At 45.4% G+C, this 19,751-nt stretch overlaps 3 protein-coding genes across 4 annotated transcripts; 2 read left to right on the plus strand and 1 right to left on the minus strand.

Annotated features, from left to right (window-relative positions):
- On the plus strand, positions 1–11,505 carry LOC128732114 (E3 ubiquitin-protein ligase TRIP12). The gene is made up of 8 exons (XM_053825280.1): positions 1–6,624; positions 6,697–7,036; positions 7,115–7,476; positions 7,547–7,843; positions 7,916–8,656; positions 8,742–8,930; positions 9,013–9,214; positions 9,302–11,505. The coding sequence occupies exons 1-8, from the start codon at positions 31–33 to the stop codon at positions 9,763–9,765; spliced, it is 9,189 nt and encodes a 3,062-aa protein (XP_053681255.1). The 5' UTR covers positions 1–30; the 3' UTR covers positions 9,766–11,505.
- A 198-nt stretch (positions 11,506–11,703) lies between these two features.
- LOC128732116 (probable mitochondrial glutathione transporter SLC25A40) lies at positions 11,704–13,256 on the minus strand. Of its 2 annotated transcripts, XM_053825283.1 has the most exons (4): positions 13,058–13,256; positions 12,795–12,967; positions 11,899–12,723; positions 11,763–11,809 (listed from the first exon to the last, which is right to left on the minus strand). In XM_053825283.1, exons 1-4 carry the CDS (start codon positions 13,185–13,187, stop codon positions 11,807–11,809), a joined length of 1,131 nt encoding a protein of 376 aa, XP_053681258.1. In that variant the 5' UTR covers positions 13,188–13,256; the 3' UTR covers positions 11,763–11,806. The 2 variants fall into 2 exon arrangements, with proteins under 2 accessions (XP_053681257.1, XP_053681258.1); XM_053825282.1 differs by having other exon boundaries at positions 11,704–12,723.
- A 456-nt stretch (positions 13,257–13,712) lies between these two features.
- LOC128732115 (scaffold attachment factor B1) lies at positions 13,713–19,751 on the plus strand. The gene is given in 8 exon segments (XM_053825281.1): positions 13,713–13,838; positions 13,965–14,342; positions 14,429–14,606; positions 14,692–14,785; positions 14,846–14,880; positions 15,533–16,739; positions 17,761–17,898; positions 18,037–19,751. Coding segments are annotated over 8 exon segments (2,982 nt in total). The 3' UTR covers positions 18,863–19,751.

Below are 19,751 nucleotides of genomic sequence, written 5' to 3' on the forward strand. Positions count from 1 at the left end.
TGGACACAGAGAGACTTGTAAGCGTCGTCTATGGCCGAATCCGTTGGTAAGCAAGTGCTCTCTGCAGTGACGGAGGGGCATCATCATCTTCAGCTGCAACAGGCCAAGCACAAGGATCATCAACATCAACAGAAAAACGCTACCGTAGGTAGCGGTAGCCATAGTCACCATAGCGAAAATCGCCGTTCTCGAGCAGCAAAGTCTTCAAAAGTAAGCTCGACCAAAATCAGCTTGCCCTCTGCCCAGGAACAGCCCGATTGCGCCGCTTTACAACAGTCTGCCAAACTGCTGGTACATTCAGATACGATCGAGAAAGCAACATCACATCGTAGCGTTAAACGTAAGCACAGTTTACCGCAGATTGGCGCAACAGAAGCACTACATAGTGCTAGCACAAGCACCCTATCGGTGGATCATCCAGTTGCGAAACGGCAATCCTTGAATTCTAAAGCAGCACCCGACACGCAGCCATTGGTTGCTGCTGTTCCGGTAGCTTATCGTACCAGATCTCGTACAACTTCCAAAGAGCTTGTGTTTACCGGAACCTGTAGCAGCACCGCGGTTAGTCCAAGTAGTACGGGCGCGTACGGTTTCGATCTCAAACACCAACAGCAGCAGCAGCAGCTGCAACAAGAGGTGCAAGAGCTACAGCAAACATTTGCTTCGCCTCCAAAACCTGCAGACTTACGCAATAGTCGTACCAAATCATCCACAAAAACATCTCACTCAGAACCTAGGGTTTCGGGATTAGACGCCGAGCCTGGTTCTTATGAAAGTACAAAACCCGCGAGCAGTAGTACAATATTCGTTGAGCACTGTTCGACATCCGATAGTATCAATCCACCGACATTCGTTTCTTCTTCCCTGCCAACAGTTGTTCAATTAACTGATAGAACTGCATCATCTGAATCTGGTTCTACTGTTGAAGTGCAGCAGCCAAAGGCAAAACGAGGATCATCTTCTTACACAAATCGAGGTAGTGGAGACAATACCTGTCCTGCCTCATCGATCGCATCTTCGTCACGTGGAATTAGCAAAAATAAGCATCGTAAATCCACAAACAGCTCATCATCGTCGAAGCTTTTGAAAAAAATTACCGACCAAAGGTATTTGTTGACGGAAGAGACCAAAGTAGCGTCAAAGGCAACTATCAAACTAGGTCAAAAGCGTACGAAAAGCGATCGCAAGTTGCAGCAAGAATCTACATCAGCAGCTTCGCGCCCCTCATCATCAGAAATCCCTACGTCGGAGGCAGCGGCGGAGTCGGCTGTGGAAGTAATCACAATTCGCAACTTGCGGTCACATCAACATCTGCAACAACAGCAGCAACATCTAACTTTAACTGCAACCGTTAACGAACTTGGAATCGTGACCGGTGCGCAGGTATCCTCGAACGCAGTTTCGTCTGCATCAGTTCCCTGTTATTCTGCTTCTCCTTCTACGTCCGGTGGTGCGCAAGTGCCCAAAAAGCGCCAGAAAGTGGGGGGGGATCACAATAATCACCATAACCACCACCCGCACCAACAACATCAGCAACAGCACCCGAACCTGGGGGCAAGACTAGCATCGCGTAGTAGTGGTGGTAGGGAGCAACATAACAATCACCACTTACCAAGCCCTGTTGGTCTGCAGCATTACCAGCAGCATCAGCAATCGCAACCACTACCACAACCGCATCAGCCGCCGCATTTGGTTGTCCATCACCAGGGGCAACAGCAGTTGTCGCAACACTACGCTCTACATTCCCAGCAGCTTCCTCACTTTGCCACCCAACAGCAACAACAGCAGCATCAGCAACACTTTCACCATTACCAACAGCAACACTTACCATCGCATCCGCAGCAAATACTTCATCAGCAGCAAGTTGTTGCTGTGCCAGAAGCGAGCGGACTTCATCACACGCAGCAGTACGAAATAGCGCAGCCAGGTCGCAGTAGTGGAGGTTTACTAAGACGCAGTTCTCGGGGCAAGAGTTCCCATTCATCCGCAACCACGGGGTCTTGCGTTAGTTCAAATCCAACCAACAATCCCTACCACCAGCCGCAATCGCAATCAGCGTCATCATCGCGGTCCGGTAGCCATCATCATCATCATCACCGAGGTGGTGGTGGTGGCGGAGTACCAAGCGGTGCCGTGCATTTGAGCAACGCGGCCGCGGTTATCGCTGGCACTTCCACCTCGAAAGGAGGTCCATCAAAGGGGACGATCCTTTTGGCAACGAGTTTCGACGGAGGCGCTATTGGTGGGGGTGGCGGTGGTCCCTCTACCTCGAATGCGATGGCCAACGATGGTTCTCGTAATAACAATAACAACAATAACAACAGTGGAGTCAACGATGTAACGAACTCGTCGCATCAACAGCAGCACTCCCAATCTCATCCGTTCATAAAACTGACGAAAGCAACACTGGGTGGTTCAGGGTCATCATCGGCTTCCGCGTCGGGAATGCCACCGCATCAACCCTCCTCGTCATCTTCTGCGATGGTGGATGTGAATATGCTGCATGCGACTGGTTCAACAGGAGGAGGAGCTGCCGCTTCATCATCGTCCAGTTCGGCAGCGGTGAGCGGTTCAGCAGTACCACCCCATCCTGACTCAGAAAGTGACGATAGCGAGGTAGGCCGCTTGCAAGCGCTTTTGGAAGCACGTGGTCTTCCTCCACATCTCTTTGGAGCGCTTGGGCCACGGATGCACCATCTGCTGCATCGTACGATGGGAACTAACAGCAGTTCGTCGAAGGCCCAACAGCTGCTCCAGGGTTTACAGTGCCCAGACGAAAGCCAGCAGTTGCAGGCTGCCATCGAAATGTGCCAAATGTTGGTAATGGGCAATGAGGACACTCTGGCCGGATTCCCGATCAAGCAAGTAGTGCCGGCACTAATAACACTGTTACGTATGGAACACAACTTCGACATTATGAACAACGCGTGTCGTGCGTTGGCTTACATGTTGGAAGCTCTGCCCCGCTCATCCGGAACTGTGGTCGATGCAATACCAGCATTTCTTGAAAAACTTCAAGTAATTCAGTGCATGGATGTGGCAGAACAAAGCCTAACGGCTCTTGAGATTTTATCCCGACGGCACAACAAGAGCATCCTACAGGCAAATGGCGTCGCTTCCTGTCTGACGTTTCTCGATTTTTTCTCGATCAACGCACAGCGTGCAGCCTTGGCTATCACTGCGAACTGTTGTTTGAATCTACATGCTGAGGAATTTCACTTTGTGAAAGATTCGTTAGCGCTTCTGGCACGATTGCTGGCACAGCACGATAAAAAAAGCGTCGAGAGTATCTGTACGGCTTTCTATCGCCTGGTCGATAGTTTCCAACATGATCAAACGGTCCTGCAGGAGATCGCGAGCATGGAGCTGTTGAAAAATTGTCAACAGTTACTGGTAGTAACACCGTCTGTACTGAACAGTGGGACCTTTACGAATGTTGTGCGCATGCTGAGCGTGATGTGCGCAAACTGTCCGGATCTAGCAATAACTCTTCTGAAGAATGATATTGCTTCAACATTGCTATACCTGCTGACAGGGTCGGCGGATGCGGTGACTACAGATGTCGAGCTGGTTCCCCGCAGTCCCTCGGAGCTGTACGAAATAACTTGCTTGATCGGAGAGCTAATGCCCCGCCTGCCTACGGATGGAATTTTCGCGGTTGACGCATTGCTAGAGCGACCACAACCCACGGTGCAGGATGCTGTTCAATGGCAGTGGCGCGACGATCGGGGCGTCTGGCGACCATATTCTTCCATTGATTCGAGAATGATTGAAGCCGCACATTTAAATTCAGATGATGAGATAAGTCTCAGCACGCTTGGTCGTACCTATACGATTGATTTCCACTCTATGCAGCAGATAAACGAGGATACCGGTACGACGCGGTCAGTGCAAAGAAAAATTAACCACCAAATGCTTGCCCAACAAGGAGCTGCGGCAGCAGCCGCAGCAGAAGCTGCAGCAGCGGCAGCCGCAGTTGTAATCGTGAGTCCCCCAAGCATGGGTGGTAGTTCAACGTCTGCCACGCCAGCTGAGGTTAGTGGGATCGCTACAGGATGCTCGGATGGAGTAGCTACATCCTGCGCTGCTGTGGGTGTGGGCACTGGATCCCTGAATTTAGCCACGAGACCACCAAATGCCCAACGCGACGCGCGAATCGCGTGCTTGAAAGAGGAACGCGGCCTTGCGGCGGAGTTTATTCGTAATCTGTTTTCGGTGCTATATGAGGTGTACAGTTCATCAGCAGGGCCTTCGGTGCGGTACAAATGTCTACGAGCGCTGCTTAGGATGGTTTATTTCGCTAACGGTGATTTGCTGCGAGATGTCCTTAAAAACCAGCTTGTCTCATCGCACATAGCAGGTATGATGGCCTCGAACGACATGCGTATAGTGGTTGGTGCGATGCAGATGGCAGACATTTTGATGCACAAGTTACCCGAAGTCTTTGGCATGCATTTCCGCCGGGAAGGAGTGATGCATCAGTTCAAGCAGCTGACCGACCCTTCGATTCCGATTTGTGCAGCACCATCCCCGAAATCGACAGGCGGTACACAAAGTGCACCGGCATCTGCCACAATCCTTCCGAGCGGCGGAAGCAGCCAGACATTTGATTTTGATAGCAGCGCCATCGCATCAAGCTCGAAAGCAGCAGCTGGCCATGTTGCGATAGCCATTGGAGGCAATGCGGGAGGGTCGCACGTGAAAAATCTTTCCTCGGCGATGATGATGGCTAGCAGCAAGATGAGTTCTCATCATCATCATCAGCATCTCTCGCACCATCTACATCAGCAGCAGCCATCGTCATCGGCATCGACGCTGGCTGTAGCCAGTGGTAGTGGTAGCGGCAGTTACACATCGACAACCGCAAGTGCAAACGCGATGACCCTTAACAAAACTTCCTCGCTGCGACAGCAGGCAGTACATCATCATCATCATCATCATCTGTTGAATTTGATGCCACACACCGTTGCGCCGGGAAGCGGGCAAGTCGCAAGCGCCGGTCAGCATTTGCCTGTGGCAAGTTTACACCACTTGGACCCAAGCACCACTGGGGCTATTGTCCAGCCGATCGTACAGCCCACTCCTGGCACCTCAATTGTGACGGCAACGGTAACAACTACGAGCAATGGAAATATTTTGCTAAACGCCATTTATAACTCGGCAGCAGCCGCAGCGATGAACCCGATAAATCAACATCAGGCTTATCCACAACCACACGCTCATCCGCATTCTCTGCCTCATCATCATGGCCATCATGCGCAACAACCGACTGGGGCTACGGTGACACATATCTACCAGCCACCGCATCACTTTTCGGATGCTTTCAGTGGTTATAACGTAGCTGTTACAGATCAAACGAACGTTGCACTATTGGCAGGCACTACCGTTGTTGGAGCTCCCAGTGGAGCAACACCTGTGATGGTTAACAATAGCACTGCTGGAACGCTTGCTGGTAGTTCCACGCAAGGTATTGGCGTTCCGTCGAGCAGTAATTCCTCGGCATCCCTGGCCGTTGGAGGGCATCATTCTCACGACAATAGCAGCAGTGCGAGCAATTCGGGGCAGTTGAAGATGTCCGACATTTTGAAGCGCAAGGTACCACCGAAACGAAAGTCTCAGGGAAGCTCCAAATCTAAATCTCGTCATGAAGAGAGTCATGGTGGCAGTGGTGCAGGATCTTCCTCATCTGGAAACGGAGCCACAGCGGCATCTACCAGTGGAAACAGTGGTTCTGGAGGAGTGTCTTCGGTCATGCAAGAATTCATTAACAAGGCTACGACGATGGGGGCTGGATCATCTTCTTCCGGAAGACATACCCCGGCGTCCGGATCAGGTTCGTCCCGATCGAGATTTACAGGTGCTTCGTCGAAAACAACTTCCTTCTTGGCATCACTTAATCCTGCACGCTGGGGGCGACAGTCGTCTTCATCCTCAGCAGCATCTACATCCCACCACGCTTCGTCGTCTGGTTCCGGATATAGCAAAGATGGAAGCGGTAGCAGTTCACTAAATAAGAGCCATTCGAATTCGAACCTCATTGCTGCAGGCAATCGCGAGAAGGCTCGCCAATGGATTCGTGATCAAGCAGTAGTCTTTGTCAATCGTTATTCAGCAGATACGGCAAACGTTACAATTGGTGGCGCAGGTGGCGCTAGTGGTGGAGTTTTGCAGCAGCACCCGGCGTGTACAATCTTAATTCGGCTCACTGAAGCCATACGAAAGTTGGACGGCCATAAGGACGAATGCCTTGGAGCACTGAAGGAACTACGGAACATTCTGATGGAAAGTGATATATCTCCGTTCGAAGTGAATCATTCGGGTCTAATTCGCGCGATGCTGAACTACATGGCCAATGACGAGAATCCATTGGTTGAAAGAGCAACGCGTTTGAGAATGTTCTTGCATGTGTTTGCTGGGCTGCCACTGGATGCCAGCTACTCGCAAACGGGATCGGATGGATCGACTTGCATAACTGGGGTAGCCTTTAGTGCATTTGTGGCCAAATTAAATGGATGCGTAACTCAGCTAGAGCAGTTTCCCGTAAAGGTGCACGATTTTCCCGCAGGCGTCGGTGGACGATCCAATACAAGTGCTCTTAAATTCTTCAACACACATCAACTGAAGGTAAGAATAAAGAGTAATACGAAATGGCAGTAAGAATAGGAAGCCTAATAATACGTTTTTTTTTCTTTCTAGTGTAATCTTCAACGCCATCCAGAATGTACAAATTTGCGCCAGTGGAAGGGTGGTACCGTGAAAATTGATCCCCTTGCATTAGTGCAGGCCATTGAACGATATTTGGTCGTCCGTGGGTACGGTGGTATACGCGTAGATAGTGAAGAGGATTCTGAAGAAGACATTGACAACATCGATGCAGCAGCCATGATTTCAATGGGTGGACTGAAGCACAAACTACAATTTTTGATTGGCGAACACATTCTACCGTACAACATGACTGTATACCAAGCTATCCGACAGTACTCGCCGCTGGTCAACGATCAGTCCGAGACAGATACCGATACCGAAACGCCAATAGGTGTGCATTTTTTGTTTTTATTTTCTCTAGAAATAGCATCATACTAATGTTTATGCCATGCATAATTTTCAATTGTAGGAAGTGCTAGTATATGGGTACAGCAACATACGATCTATTACCGTCCGGTGACAGACGAATCGGGAAGTTCGAATAAGGGTCCCTCGGGCTCATCTCGAAAAAATAGTAAAAACTCATCGCAATCGAAGATCATTCGTCGTAAACCTGAGTTCTGGATTGACGGTCAAGTTCCGGCGATTGTATCTCCACTTGGTCCATTCCTCACATCCAAGCTACCGGATGTTGTTACGGTACAAGATGCGTCTCTAGACGCCCTGTGTATGCTGCGTATCATAAACGCGCTCAATCGACACTGGGCCACATTATACTTCTCGGTGCCACAGGTTCCCATCGTTCCACAAATTGAGTTTATCCATTCAAAGGTAAAACGATCACTCTTGCAAACCCAACCGGGCGAATTTCTGTAATTATAAGTCATAATTTTATTTACAGATTGCAGCCAAGGCTAGTCGTCAGCTACAGGATCCACTAGTGATTATGACAGGAAATTTACCACAATGGCTTCAGCAGATTGCGGTTGCATGTCCGTTCCTTTTTCCTTTTGAAACACGTCATTTGTTATTTTACGCAGTCTCGTTCGATCGAGACAGAGCACTACAGCGGCTGCTCGATACTACACCTGATCTCAATTCGGCTGACACGAGCGAACGTGTGACACCGCGTCTCGATCGTCGAAAACGAGCCATTTCGCGAGAAGACATTTTGAAGCAGGCAGAATCGATCATTCAAGTAAGTGCGAGGAGACATGAGGAAGGTGAGCAGAGCATGGATGGTGATATTTTTTTTTGTCATCCTCTGTAGGACTTTGGACACTCGAAGGCACTGCTGGAAATTCAGTACGAAAACGAGGTCGGCACGGGTCTGGGGCCAACGCTCGAGTTCTACGCGCTGGTCTCGACGGAACTGCAACGCTGTGATTTAGGCTTATGGAATGATAGTGATAGCTATAAAAACAATAATCAACAATCGACTACGATCGCGGATAACATCGTTAAATCGTCAATGAGTGGGGGTGTCCTAGATGATGGAAGCTTAGATACAACCACGATGACGACAACCGCTACGACGATTGCTTTGGTTAATATGACGATGACCCGTTCATCGATTGGATCAAATCGCGGCAGTGATGAGACAGCCAACAATAGCGTCAGTGGAATTAGCGACGACAACAGCAGTTTCATGATCAGCAATGATAATTCCCTGAATATGTTAATTGAGCAATCGGATCAATTGCTCCAGCTGAATCCCCAACAGGCAGAATTGGAAAACAATTCAACGCCTCCACCAGCTCTGCCCCCGTCATCTTTAGTCGACGTGGAAGGACTGATGATAACACCACTCTCAAGCAACGGTGGTAGAGGAAGTACTGCGGACAGTTCAGTTGCTGTGGGAACGGGCATCGTTTCGTACGTGAATGCCCCTCGAGGACTATTTCCGATTCCGCTCAGCAAGACGGCAAAGACATCACAAATCTCTCGTCTGAAACATAAATTCAAGTTCTTGGGAAAATTTATGGCCAAAGCTGTTATGGATAGTCGCATGGTAAGAGTCAACGACTTTCACTGCAAGTGAAATAACGTCGCGCAAATTGGAATCGTTGTTAACTGACTTTTATCTCGTTTTGTAGCTCGATTTACCCTTTTCCATACCGTTTTATCGTTGGATGCTGAGTGAGGAAGGCTCGATCGGCTTAGCCGATCTGGGTCAGGTAGCGCCAGAAGTACAGAGCACATTGCTCCGTTTGAATGAAATCGTGAAGCAACGGGACCAAATTCAGGCAGATCCGGCTCTCAATGCCATGGAAAAGACTGAAAAGGTACGTAAAACTAAATTTGCAGAATGGATTCGATTGGCTATAATAAACCCGGATGATAAATAATAATATAATTTATTTGCAGATCGAAATGCTAGATTTGGATGGGTGTCCAATATCCGATTTGGGTCTTGATTTTGTTCTCCCTGGTCACCCGAACGTCGAGCTGCGGCGTGGTGGGCGAGATATGGCGGTTACGATCAACAACTTGCATCAGTACATTTCTCTCGTGACACATTGGTTCTTAGCCGAAGGAGTATCACGCCAATTTGAGGCACTACGTGAAGGTAATGATTGATTCAATGGGTTTACTATGAAGTGGAAAGCTTTATTCTTCCATTGGATTACATTTTTCTTTCTCGTTTTGCGAACAGGATTCGATACGGTGTTCCCTATGAATCGTTTGCAGATGTTCTATCCCGAGGAGTTGGAGAACGTTTTCTGCGGTTCTGGTATCGGTGGATCACAGCAACAGCGTTGGGATTCCCGAATGCTTGCCGAAAGCTGCCGAACAGATCACGGCTTCAGCCAGGATTCTCCGGCGATTCAATTTTTCTACGACATTCTTGCAACATATAATCGAGAAGAGCAACGTCTATTTCTACAATTCGTCACCGGTAGTCCGCGGTTGCCGACAGGAGGATTCAAAGCTCTTACGCCACCGCTGACGATTGTGCGTAAAAAGATGGATGGCAATCAGAACCCAGACGAATATCTGCCTTCGGTAATGACTTGCGTAAACTACCTGAAATTACCGGATTATTCGAATCGCGAGGTGATGCGTCAAAAGCTGAAGATTGCGGCCAGTGAAGGAAGCATGAGTTTCCATCTCTCGTAAACAGTAGTCGTCTCTTCTTATCGCTCCTTTGCAAAAGGCGAAAAGGGAATGAGTTTGTGTGTGCGTGTTCACGTTACTTGTGTTCGAGCGCCTGCGAGGAGCCCTTACCGGTGATTTGCAGTAGCAATATTTTCTGCCCGGTGTGTCGTACTTCGAGCATGCTTACTTCTTTGTGCATAATAATCAAACAATTCAGAGCAAGCAATGGGTGGCCATGTAAACAATGTCTAAAACTCTATTCCTTTGTGTAGTAGCAAAAATACATTGTTGTACGAATTCTCGCCCGATATTCCCGTACAGGTGTGCTTGTGCCACAGAGGGCGGAGCGGTGAGCGCGAACGATGTAAATAATCTTTTTCTTTAGTGTCCTGCTATACAGCTCATAAATCATAATGGATTATGAAACTATCATTATGGGAATAACTTAAGATTAATAAAAAGCAGAAAAGAAACAAAACAAGCCATGAGTCGCATGACGGTTTTTTGCGGAATATAATTGAATGAAAGTTTATACTATCGGCATTATCACCGCCGTGTTCGCATTGAAAGGTCCCGTCATCGTCATTCCTCGAGAATCAGACCAATGGTGAAAGGCCAACGATTCTTCAGTGGGTTTTGTTATCAATCACACAGAAGGAAGATCCAGCAATGTGCGAATTGAGCTAATCGAAGATCGTTATTGGCCCAAGTAGGAACTCATTGAGATTTCTTGTTGCAGCGAGATATTCACGTGTGCAACTGACGTTCAAAGCGTTGCAAGCAACTGTAGAGATAAGATAAGGGATGAACCACACATGCACGGAAATGCTATTATGAGCTGGTTTTGAAATCCTTTTAAGGGCTTCGCAGATTGATTCTGGTTGAGTAAAAGCTTTAGTTCAAGTAATTTCAATTGCCACATTTGGGTGGGACACATGTTTATACAATCCCACCGGATGAATTCAATATTATCGGTAGTTGAAAAGAAAACCAGTCTACTACCGTGTGTATATTTTAAACAAAGTTCGAATGCTCCTATGTAGTGTTTGATGAATCTTCGAGAAAAATCAAACACTCGATAAATGAAAAACGTTCACAGAGATACGGCGAAGCGCTGGAGTCATAGTTACAATAAATGGAATCGAATCACGGAACATAGTGAAAGGCAAAAAACAATCGCTAGAGTTAAAGTTAGCAATGACGAGAGTGGGAAATGCATTGAACGAAGTAGTTGTTTTAATATTACTCTTAAGTGTAGAGTTTTCTTATGTTCATAACAACATTTCTAACAAGGGGGTGCATATTATGAAGATCCAAACGATCAAAAACGTGTTGGGGTTTTCCTAATCAACAACTTATATTTCGCGGTAAGCCAGAATAGAACATTTAATTTTTTAATGCAAATACATTTGTTAGGCTTCATTTCGATATTGTTTGTTTGCGTTGGATAACTAACTTGTTTCGATAAGGAAACATTATAGGGGAAAGTAATTTTAAGATAAGGTTTGAGCTGTAACAGTAGCGTCTCAAAAGTTAATCAGCTATTAACCAGAATCGATGGTACAAGACACGATTCGTAGCAAAAAAAGATAGAAGGAAATAAATTCTACATCTTAAATAAGCATCCCGGTGCAGACACAAATTCTACCCAGAATCAGTGATCATAATCGATACCTAATATCGTTGGTAGTGTTTAAGTATATTCGCTACAGTGTGAGAAGTATAAGCATATACATAAAAATAATAAAATTCAAAGGTCATATGGTCAATCAACGCATTGCAGTTTGGTTTGATTTCATTAAGATTGAAAGAATTTAATGCTACGGATATATGTGCGGTGTATAATTTACTTCATTTTGTATATTGCATAAATGTAGCCATTGAGAGTTGCATCCTTCAGTAAAGATTAAACAAGAAAAATAAACACGTTACACAATAACCATTTCCAACAGCTGACTAACAATTTATTTTACACAGTTTTATTTTTATATTTTGTTGCTGTGACCTTTCCTGATTAAGCAATCAGTTAACGGGAAGCAAAGGGTAAGCTGACGGTCGAAGGTCACTGGAGAAAAAGAACATCTTTTAGTACTTGTTAATCTGATGGCCGTGCTTTTTCGTGGAGCCTACAAGGGTAGCAGAAGGACTACTAACCACAGGGCCGCTTCCTGTACCGATGGATGGTGGTTTATCCTTCTTCTCATGATACCGTTGAACATTATATTTGTAAAAGAAATTTTTCCCGTACTCAAACGAAGCGATCATAATAGCACAAGCTGGTGCCACTTTGACCAACCGCGGCGTAAGGCCCGCAAACAGGCCACGGATGCCGTTCATTTGGAATATTCTTGCCATGGTTTCGAATGTACCAACGGCTTTAAAAGGTTTCTTGTTTGCCTTTTCCCCATTCTGTGCGTACAGGAACTGCTCGCCGAACGCAATTTGTTGGTGCGTTTTGACGACATCAAACGGCACTGTAAAGAACGCGGCCACCCCACCAGACACAGCTCCGCCGGCGAAGCTGAACGCAAATGATGGTTGACTGACGTTGAAGTGTTTTTTGATTGATTCGTAGGTCGTCCAGTAAATACCACTGAAAGGGACATCACGTAGGATCGTCGGAAAAAAGCCCTTCCATAATCCAAAGATTCCTTGTACTCGAAGCATACTGCGAAAGGCATGGCCAACTTCACGATAGCTGAGCTTTTCCGATTGCATCTTAGTGCGGATCAGCTCTAGCGGGTTTACGATGGTTACAGCAAGGACACGAGCCGAACTACCGGCTAGAAGAGGGCACCATATTGGAAGTTCCGCGTTCAGACCTTTTCTTTTCTGATACAGTTCTTTTAATCGTATGCGAAACTGCTCGTACGCTACAAAGTATATTATTGTTGTTGGTAAAGCAAGCACCAGTGTCGGTCCCAATCCCGACCACAGTGAGCCAACACCTTCAAAGCGACTGATTTTGGAAAAAGCATCCTGAAATTAACAAAGGAAAGTTGATTTGACATTCAATCTCTGCGTGGTGTGAACTCAACATTGGCACTTACAATGGTGCCTGAAAAATGTAACGGAGGTTTCACGGATGATGGACCTATAGGGCCGTTCGGTCCACATGGACAGATGTGATCCATCAAACCATTGCAGTAAAGGTAACATTTGTTGGATATTAGTACTTTTTGTTGTGCCTGCAAGCGTGTTTTCACTACATCCAAAGGAGTCACTAAAAAGCGAGAAATGTACAACGAATTGATGAGTTGCAGAAATCAATGTGGCACGTGTTGCATCATATACTTAGAGCCGGTGAACTTACTGAAAAGCGACGTTACCAAAGCCCCGCTGCATGATGATAGTATTTGCTGATACGGTCGAATACGAAACCTGCTGTCGTCCATATCGTCGCCTGGCGCAAGCGTTGCGCTGCTTCCTGCACTGCACGCCATAGTATAGCTCGTTCAGTTGTCTTAACCGAAGAGTAATAATACCAGAATATCACGTCTCTCAGTACGGGACTAAACCCATTCCGCAGTGTTTCACTGAAAGAAGATACAGCCTAAAAAATGTGTGCTTCTTCTACGTAGTGACAACCGTACCTTGATAAAATCCTTATATATGACAACAATCGATGAAATCTCTGATCGATCTAACCAGGATATAAACAAATCGATCAAATTGATGAAAGACAAACAACATTAACAATATAATTGAGATGATTATTATGTTGTATACTTGAAGCAGAAACCAAAATACGATTTTCAACTTGCTAATATAGTATTAAAAAATCTTCCTAGAGAAAATTAAGATTTAGCAAATATATAATCCATATGTTACTTCTGCTTATGTCAAAAGGGAACATATGAGCTCACCTTTCTTTGTAAGCATCGAATTGCATTTGACGAGAAATAGAAAAGGCAAAGGCTTGGTGGTAATAGTTTTGTGAAAAATTCGTTTATAAACCTCGTTACGAGATGACGGACACGCCCGAAAAGCGAAAATTAGGTGAACTACGTGTGGTCGACCTAAAAGTTGAACTAGAAAAGCGCGGAAAAGATGGAAATGGTGTGAAAAACGTGTTGCTGGAAAGACTCACTCAGGTAGGTCGCGCCGGACGCCATATTGGATACTGCTGATATAGCTTTTCGTTATCTCCTTTTACGAATCGTTAATGATATTATTCATTCTCTATTATTTATCAATGATATCGTAATTTCTGCCCAAAGACTCTCCGCGATGCAGGCGAAGATCCAGAAGTGATGGAGTTTGAAATATTGGTCGGTAAAACTTCATTAAAAAAGGGTAAAGCAAATTCTGGCGGTAAACCGGATGAAGAAACTAACGTTGTAGATGCTACCGTAGATCGGAATACCGATGCTACGGATGTTGCAATCAAGCTCGAAGAAACGGTAGATTCCTTAGACGGGGAGGTTACAGCTGAAACTAACAAGGATTTGGAGAAGGATATACAAAATGAACAGGACACTGACACCGTTCAACCATGCCCTGCTCTGGCTGAAGAAAATGACAAAGAAACGGTTGTCGATAAGCAACCCAACAAGCAGCAAGTAAGTTTGGAAAAATTCAAATAAAATGTGTGCAACGTGAACGTCTCAACTGTACTAAAATATATTCTGATAGTGCAATAAGAGATTGTATATATTTGAAATAACAGCTGTTGTATTTTCAGACTTCGGAAACTATTAATACACCGAAACTCATCGCAGACGGAAACTCGAATAAACCCGTGGACATAAAAGAGGAATCAAAAGAAGCAGACAACGAGGATTCGCTGAATCTCACTATCGGAGAAGAGGATGAAAAATTACTCCACGATAGCAACATGGATGTAGAGCAGAAGGAGCAGGGTAAAGCGTTTTCTTCCGTTATCACTCCATTTAAAGTCTAGCTCGTTATTAATTAACATTGTTTTTTTTTTTAAATTCTGCATAGCTTCAAGAAAACCAAAAGAACAACCTGTCGATAATTCAAAAGAAAATCCCTCGGAAGAAACCAAGAAAAATGATGACAAACGAGAGGGAAAGCTGTAAGTTGTGAACGATGACGATAAGTGATATAATTTATTAATGAGTGTGACTTTTTTTAGAGAAAAAAACATCATTCCATCGTCTTCTGAGAAAGGTAATGTTAAACATTATTTGGTTAAGAGATAACGTTTTCGCGATTTCATTTTGTATACCTATTAGTTAAAGCTGAAGTAATTTCGTTAAACCGTTTTTTTTTCAAGTGAAAATAGTGGATATGATTTTAAGAGATTCTTTGATCAGAAGAACTTGTGTCACGAGTGAAATTAGTCATTGGTCTACATCATACAACTGTATGGTTACGCGTTTTCATATATTTTCATGTTTTGTTTCATTGATCCGGTTGATAAGTTGTTATTGTGTATAATCCAGTTATCGGGGAACAGAATTCGAACTGATGCCAAAACGAACTGCGGAATGAGGATGTGGGAGTAGGGGGGAAAGAGGTTTTAACCTCTTCTTATGCACATGGTGTATATTACATCGATACGTCTACTATAGGAAACCTGGCCGAATGAGATGTAGCAACGTTTTTGCAAATGTATGAAGTGCTGGCAGTACTGGAGATGAAGTTCCTGTCCTAGGCTATAGCCTAGCGAGAGCGATAGAGAAAGAGAGAAAGAGAGATGAAACGAAGGTCATCCATTCAGTCGCACCGAGGAGGAGAGATGATTGGGTGTAATTGTTGAATAATCGTTCTATATGTTGTTGTTCTATATTTTTGCTCGGATATGCGAAATATATTACAGACGCCGCAGCAGCAAGAACAACAGCGTCTTCGGTGATGTCAACGAGAGCTGGAGGCGAGAAAGGAACATCAGTTTCGCCAACCAGCACCGCCACGGTCACAGCAGCTGTTGCTGTCGACAGTGATGAAAAAACGAAAGAAGGTGTTGATAGTGGAAATAGTACCGCTGCGAATGTAGGACGGAATTTGTGGGTATCAAGGTTGTCCTCCTTAACCCGAGCCACCGATCTGAAGCAGATCTTTTCAAAGTATGGTAAAGTAATTGGCGCAAAGGTGGTCACAAACTCCCGTACTCCAGGAACGCGGTGCTACGGATACGTCACGATGGCTTCGACGAAGGATGCAACAGAATGCATAAGCCATTTACACCGCACTGAACTGCATGGGCGCTTGATTTCGGTAGAGCGTGCCAAATCAGAGCTAGGACCAGCACGACAATCGACAGTGGGAACCGATTCTTCGACCCCAAAAACCCCGATCTCCAATAATAAAGGTGCGGCCGGTATCAAAGGTGACCTGAAATCGAAAGCTCTATCCTCGGAGGACAAAAAAAAGAACGGTGATGTTTCAGCGTTCGCAGTGGCAACCGTGGATAAGGAGCGGAGTGCATCGCAGAAGGATAGAAAGCCTCGACCCAATCGTCCAATAATGGAAGGGAAACGACAACAGCCGCCTTCAACAGACAGTAGACCACGACCAGGAACAGAGGGGGAAAAACCCTATCATCAGCCGCGAGTCAGCAACATCCGGAAGAGCACCGAAGCGGTAGGAGGATACCGTCGCAGTCGGGGTCGTAGCCGATCGTCTCGTGAACGTCGTTCGACAACGCAGGGATCCTCTACGCAACACCGTGAACGTGATCGGACTCGTCAGCGTAGTCGCGATAGCGGTCGTGGAGGGACATCGGATTATTCCAGGGATTCAAAGGAGGTACTGTCGTTGCAGAAGATTCGCGAGGAACGAGAGCGACACAGAGTGCGCGAACGTGAACGTCAGCTGCGCGAAGAAGAACGTCGTCGACGGGAGGTCCGAGCTCGCCAACGCGAAGAAGAAGAACGACTACAGCGGGAGCGAGAAAAGCTGGCCGCAGAACGCGAACGCATTGAAAAGGAGAAAGCGGAACTGCTACGGATCGTGCGCGAGCGTCAGAAGCTTGAGCGAGAGAAGATCGAACTCGAACATCTGGAGCTGAAACAACAGCAAAGGAAGTACGGTTGCAAATTCATTCATTTTTCACCAAAAACACATTTACCTCTCATTCTAGATTTTTGTTGCATTTTTGTTTTGTGTGTGGCTTAAACAGCCATATTCTGAGATATTTATTACAAGCTTATCGGTACTTTTTATCGTCAACGATATTCGTCATTAACTATTCCGGTACATAATTGGTGTGAACGAGGAATATACATTAATAAGTGCTTCAAAATCCGTCTCATTAGAAAAAGGATGTACGATTGTCTACGGAGAGTAGCCTGTTCTGCGTAACGGAGAGATAGACTATACATGCTGGTGAAACAAACGCATCTCAAAGTGTTGTTCTTAACGAATGTGTTCAGAACGCGGTAGTTCTGAAGAAGAGGAACAAACATTTACGCAATGGGGTAGACAATCTTTTCAGTGGCATCATAAACTCTTTGATAATATATTCCGTCACGCAAGTCTCAAGTACAACGTTTGTGTTGTAATGTTGGAAGTGATCCGCAGCACTTGCTGGAGCGAGGTTTTTCCTGCAAAACACAACGGGCAGAGAAATCATCTGAACGCAAGATGTCAGTGCCCAAGTCCATCACTTCAGTAGCTGTATGCTGAGTATTTCCAGTCTGTTTCCTGTCTTTCACCCGGCATCCTGTTCAAAACAATCGTCAGTCATCCGACATAACAACGTTGCAGAATAGTATATAGCATCCGTCGATCTACAATGTGTGTTTAGTGGTACCCATTTTAGAAAAAAAAAATCGTGAAACAACGAACTACATGAAGTGCTTATGTGTAGATAATATGCTATTTTGTCACCTTGGTGTCGAGAATATTTCAGTAAAAGTGAATACCGTACTATCCAAGCTGAATGGACAAAAACATTCAGAATGTGTCGCTAGATGATTCAATTCCTCCCAAGCAAATCCTTTTCCTCGATCAACTGCCTTTTATTTGTCCGGAAGTCTGACTAATCGATGGCGAATCAAAACAAACCTATTTAACGTTATATTTTTCGCAACAACCCTTTTCCAGAATTGAGGAAGCTAAGAGGTCGTTGAAGCGTCCTTCGTCTGATCGGTATGAAGATGATCGCAAACGATCGGCACCAGATCGTCGTGTCGAGGCTCCACCACCGCCGAGATTCGATTCGTCAATCTCTTCTAGTACAGGGTGCGTATGCTAGACCCGATCGTATTCTTGTCATGAGAACTTTTGAGAAATGAATTGCTTCAATTCTTACGAGAAACACAGTGTAAAATATTAAGCTAACTGTCATCGGTTATATTATTTGCTCTCTTCGTTTCATAGGCGTTCTAACTATGACCGGATTTCATCATCGGAAAAGAAAAGTCGCTTAGATGACTATTCATCGACATCCAAGCGCGATGATTTCCGAAGAGACAGCTTTAAGCGGGGAAGTGACGATTACAGACGTGGTGGCGATGATTACAAGCGCGGCGGGGATGATTACAAACGAGATTCCCGCGACGATTACAAATCCAGCGGCCGTTCGGGCGACGACTATGGCAAACGGGATAGTGGGTATAGCAAACGGGACATCGATCGTCCTATGTCCAGTTCTTACGATAGTCGAGGAGCCGGCGGTAGCGGAGGTAGCGGATTGCTTTCGCAATCGATGAGCAAGGATAATCGCTACAATGATCGTTCGAACGACTATCGTGGAGGAGCCGGCGGTGGCAGCGGAGCTGGGTTAAACGGAAGTAGCGGAGGGGGTAGCCGTGGAGGAGCAGACGATCGCGATCGTAACAATTCCTCCGGTAACCGGTATGGCAACGACCGGGCGAGCGGTGGTGGCGGTTTAACTTCCGGTGGCAATTGGCATAATAATTCCGGAATGCCACAATTGGGCGGCATGTCATCGCTCGGCAACTGGGGTGACAAATCAAACGATAGTGCCAGCGGCGGGGGAGGTTGGAGAAACATGGACAACGGGCAGGACCGGTACGATCGGACGTACAACGAGCGCAAACCGATGCAGATGTCCTCGGGGGCCGGCGGAGGGTTCATGGATCAACCTCGCACGAATCAATTCATGGGCGGAAATGGTGGGGGTAGACCTCAAGATCGCTACAGTCAATCGATGTCTAATCGGTTTGATAATGGGCGATACTAAATCTTGAGGATTGTTACTATAACATATTGGAACAACTCTTACCTGTTTTCCGTTGGCAGGAAATGGATTGATTAAGGTTTGTGTCTCCTTTCGAAATAGAAGGAGCTCTTACGTAGATTTCGGGTTCGAGCTCGATCCATAATTTAATCACTTCCTTTTTAGTTATCAACAGTGCTTCGTATGATACGAATGTTAGTTTTAAAGATTGAGTGCATGTGTATACACGGTATCCTAAATGTAAATTTTTATATTATGAAATAGATTGATTATAACACGTATTCAATCTCAGTTCCATTTGCTTCAATTCTAGTACAATCAACCTGTTAATCTTGCAGCATGATCTTTTGTAAAAAAAATTGCTGTCTTACCCGAGAAAACCTCGATCAGTTTTTACTCTCCTTTGCTTTATGTCTTTTATTTGCTACATTTAATGTTTGAACAATTCGCAGTAACTTTGTAAATTGTTGGCAACTGTTTGAATCAACCGGCATGCTGGCATTTGTCGTCGGGTGTGCTGAAACGTATAGAGATCAATCTTCTCACGGTTTAAATTCTAAAAATGTTAACGAAATTAATTCGTATATAATGATGGATTTTGAATCGAAAGGTGATGAAAAACTGTTGTCAAGGGAACCATTATTGTGTTGCCTTGCTCATGCAGACTATCACTATCAATGTATTGAAGGTATATTGGTTCCTAACTCTTAACATTTGTTTTAGCTTTTGAATTGACGATCATAGCGGGATTGTAGGAACAAACGATTTATATTAAACCACGAATGATTCAAATGCAGAGTATCGTAACATATTGTTTAGCTTAAATCAACATTCATAAGCTAAGGTTGATAATAATAAAAAAACCCTATCAGTTAAAAATTGTTTTAACAAT

The sequence above is a fragment of the Anopheles nili genome, chromosome 2 (genome assembly GCF_943737925.1).
Source record: "Anopheles nili chromosome 2, idAnoNiliSN_F5_01, whole genome shotgun sequence".
Classification (NCBI taxonomy): domain Eukaryota; kingdom Metazoa; phylum Arthropoda; class Insecta; order Diptera; family Culicidae; genus Anopheles; species Anopheles nili.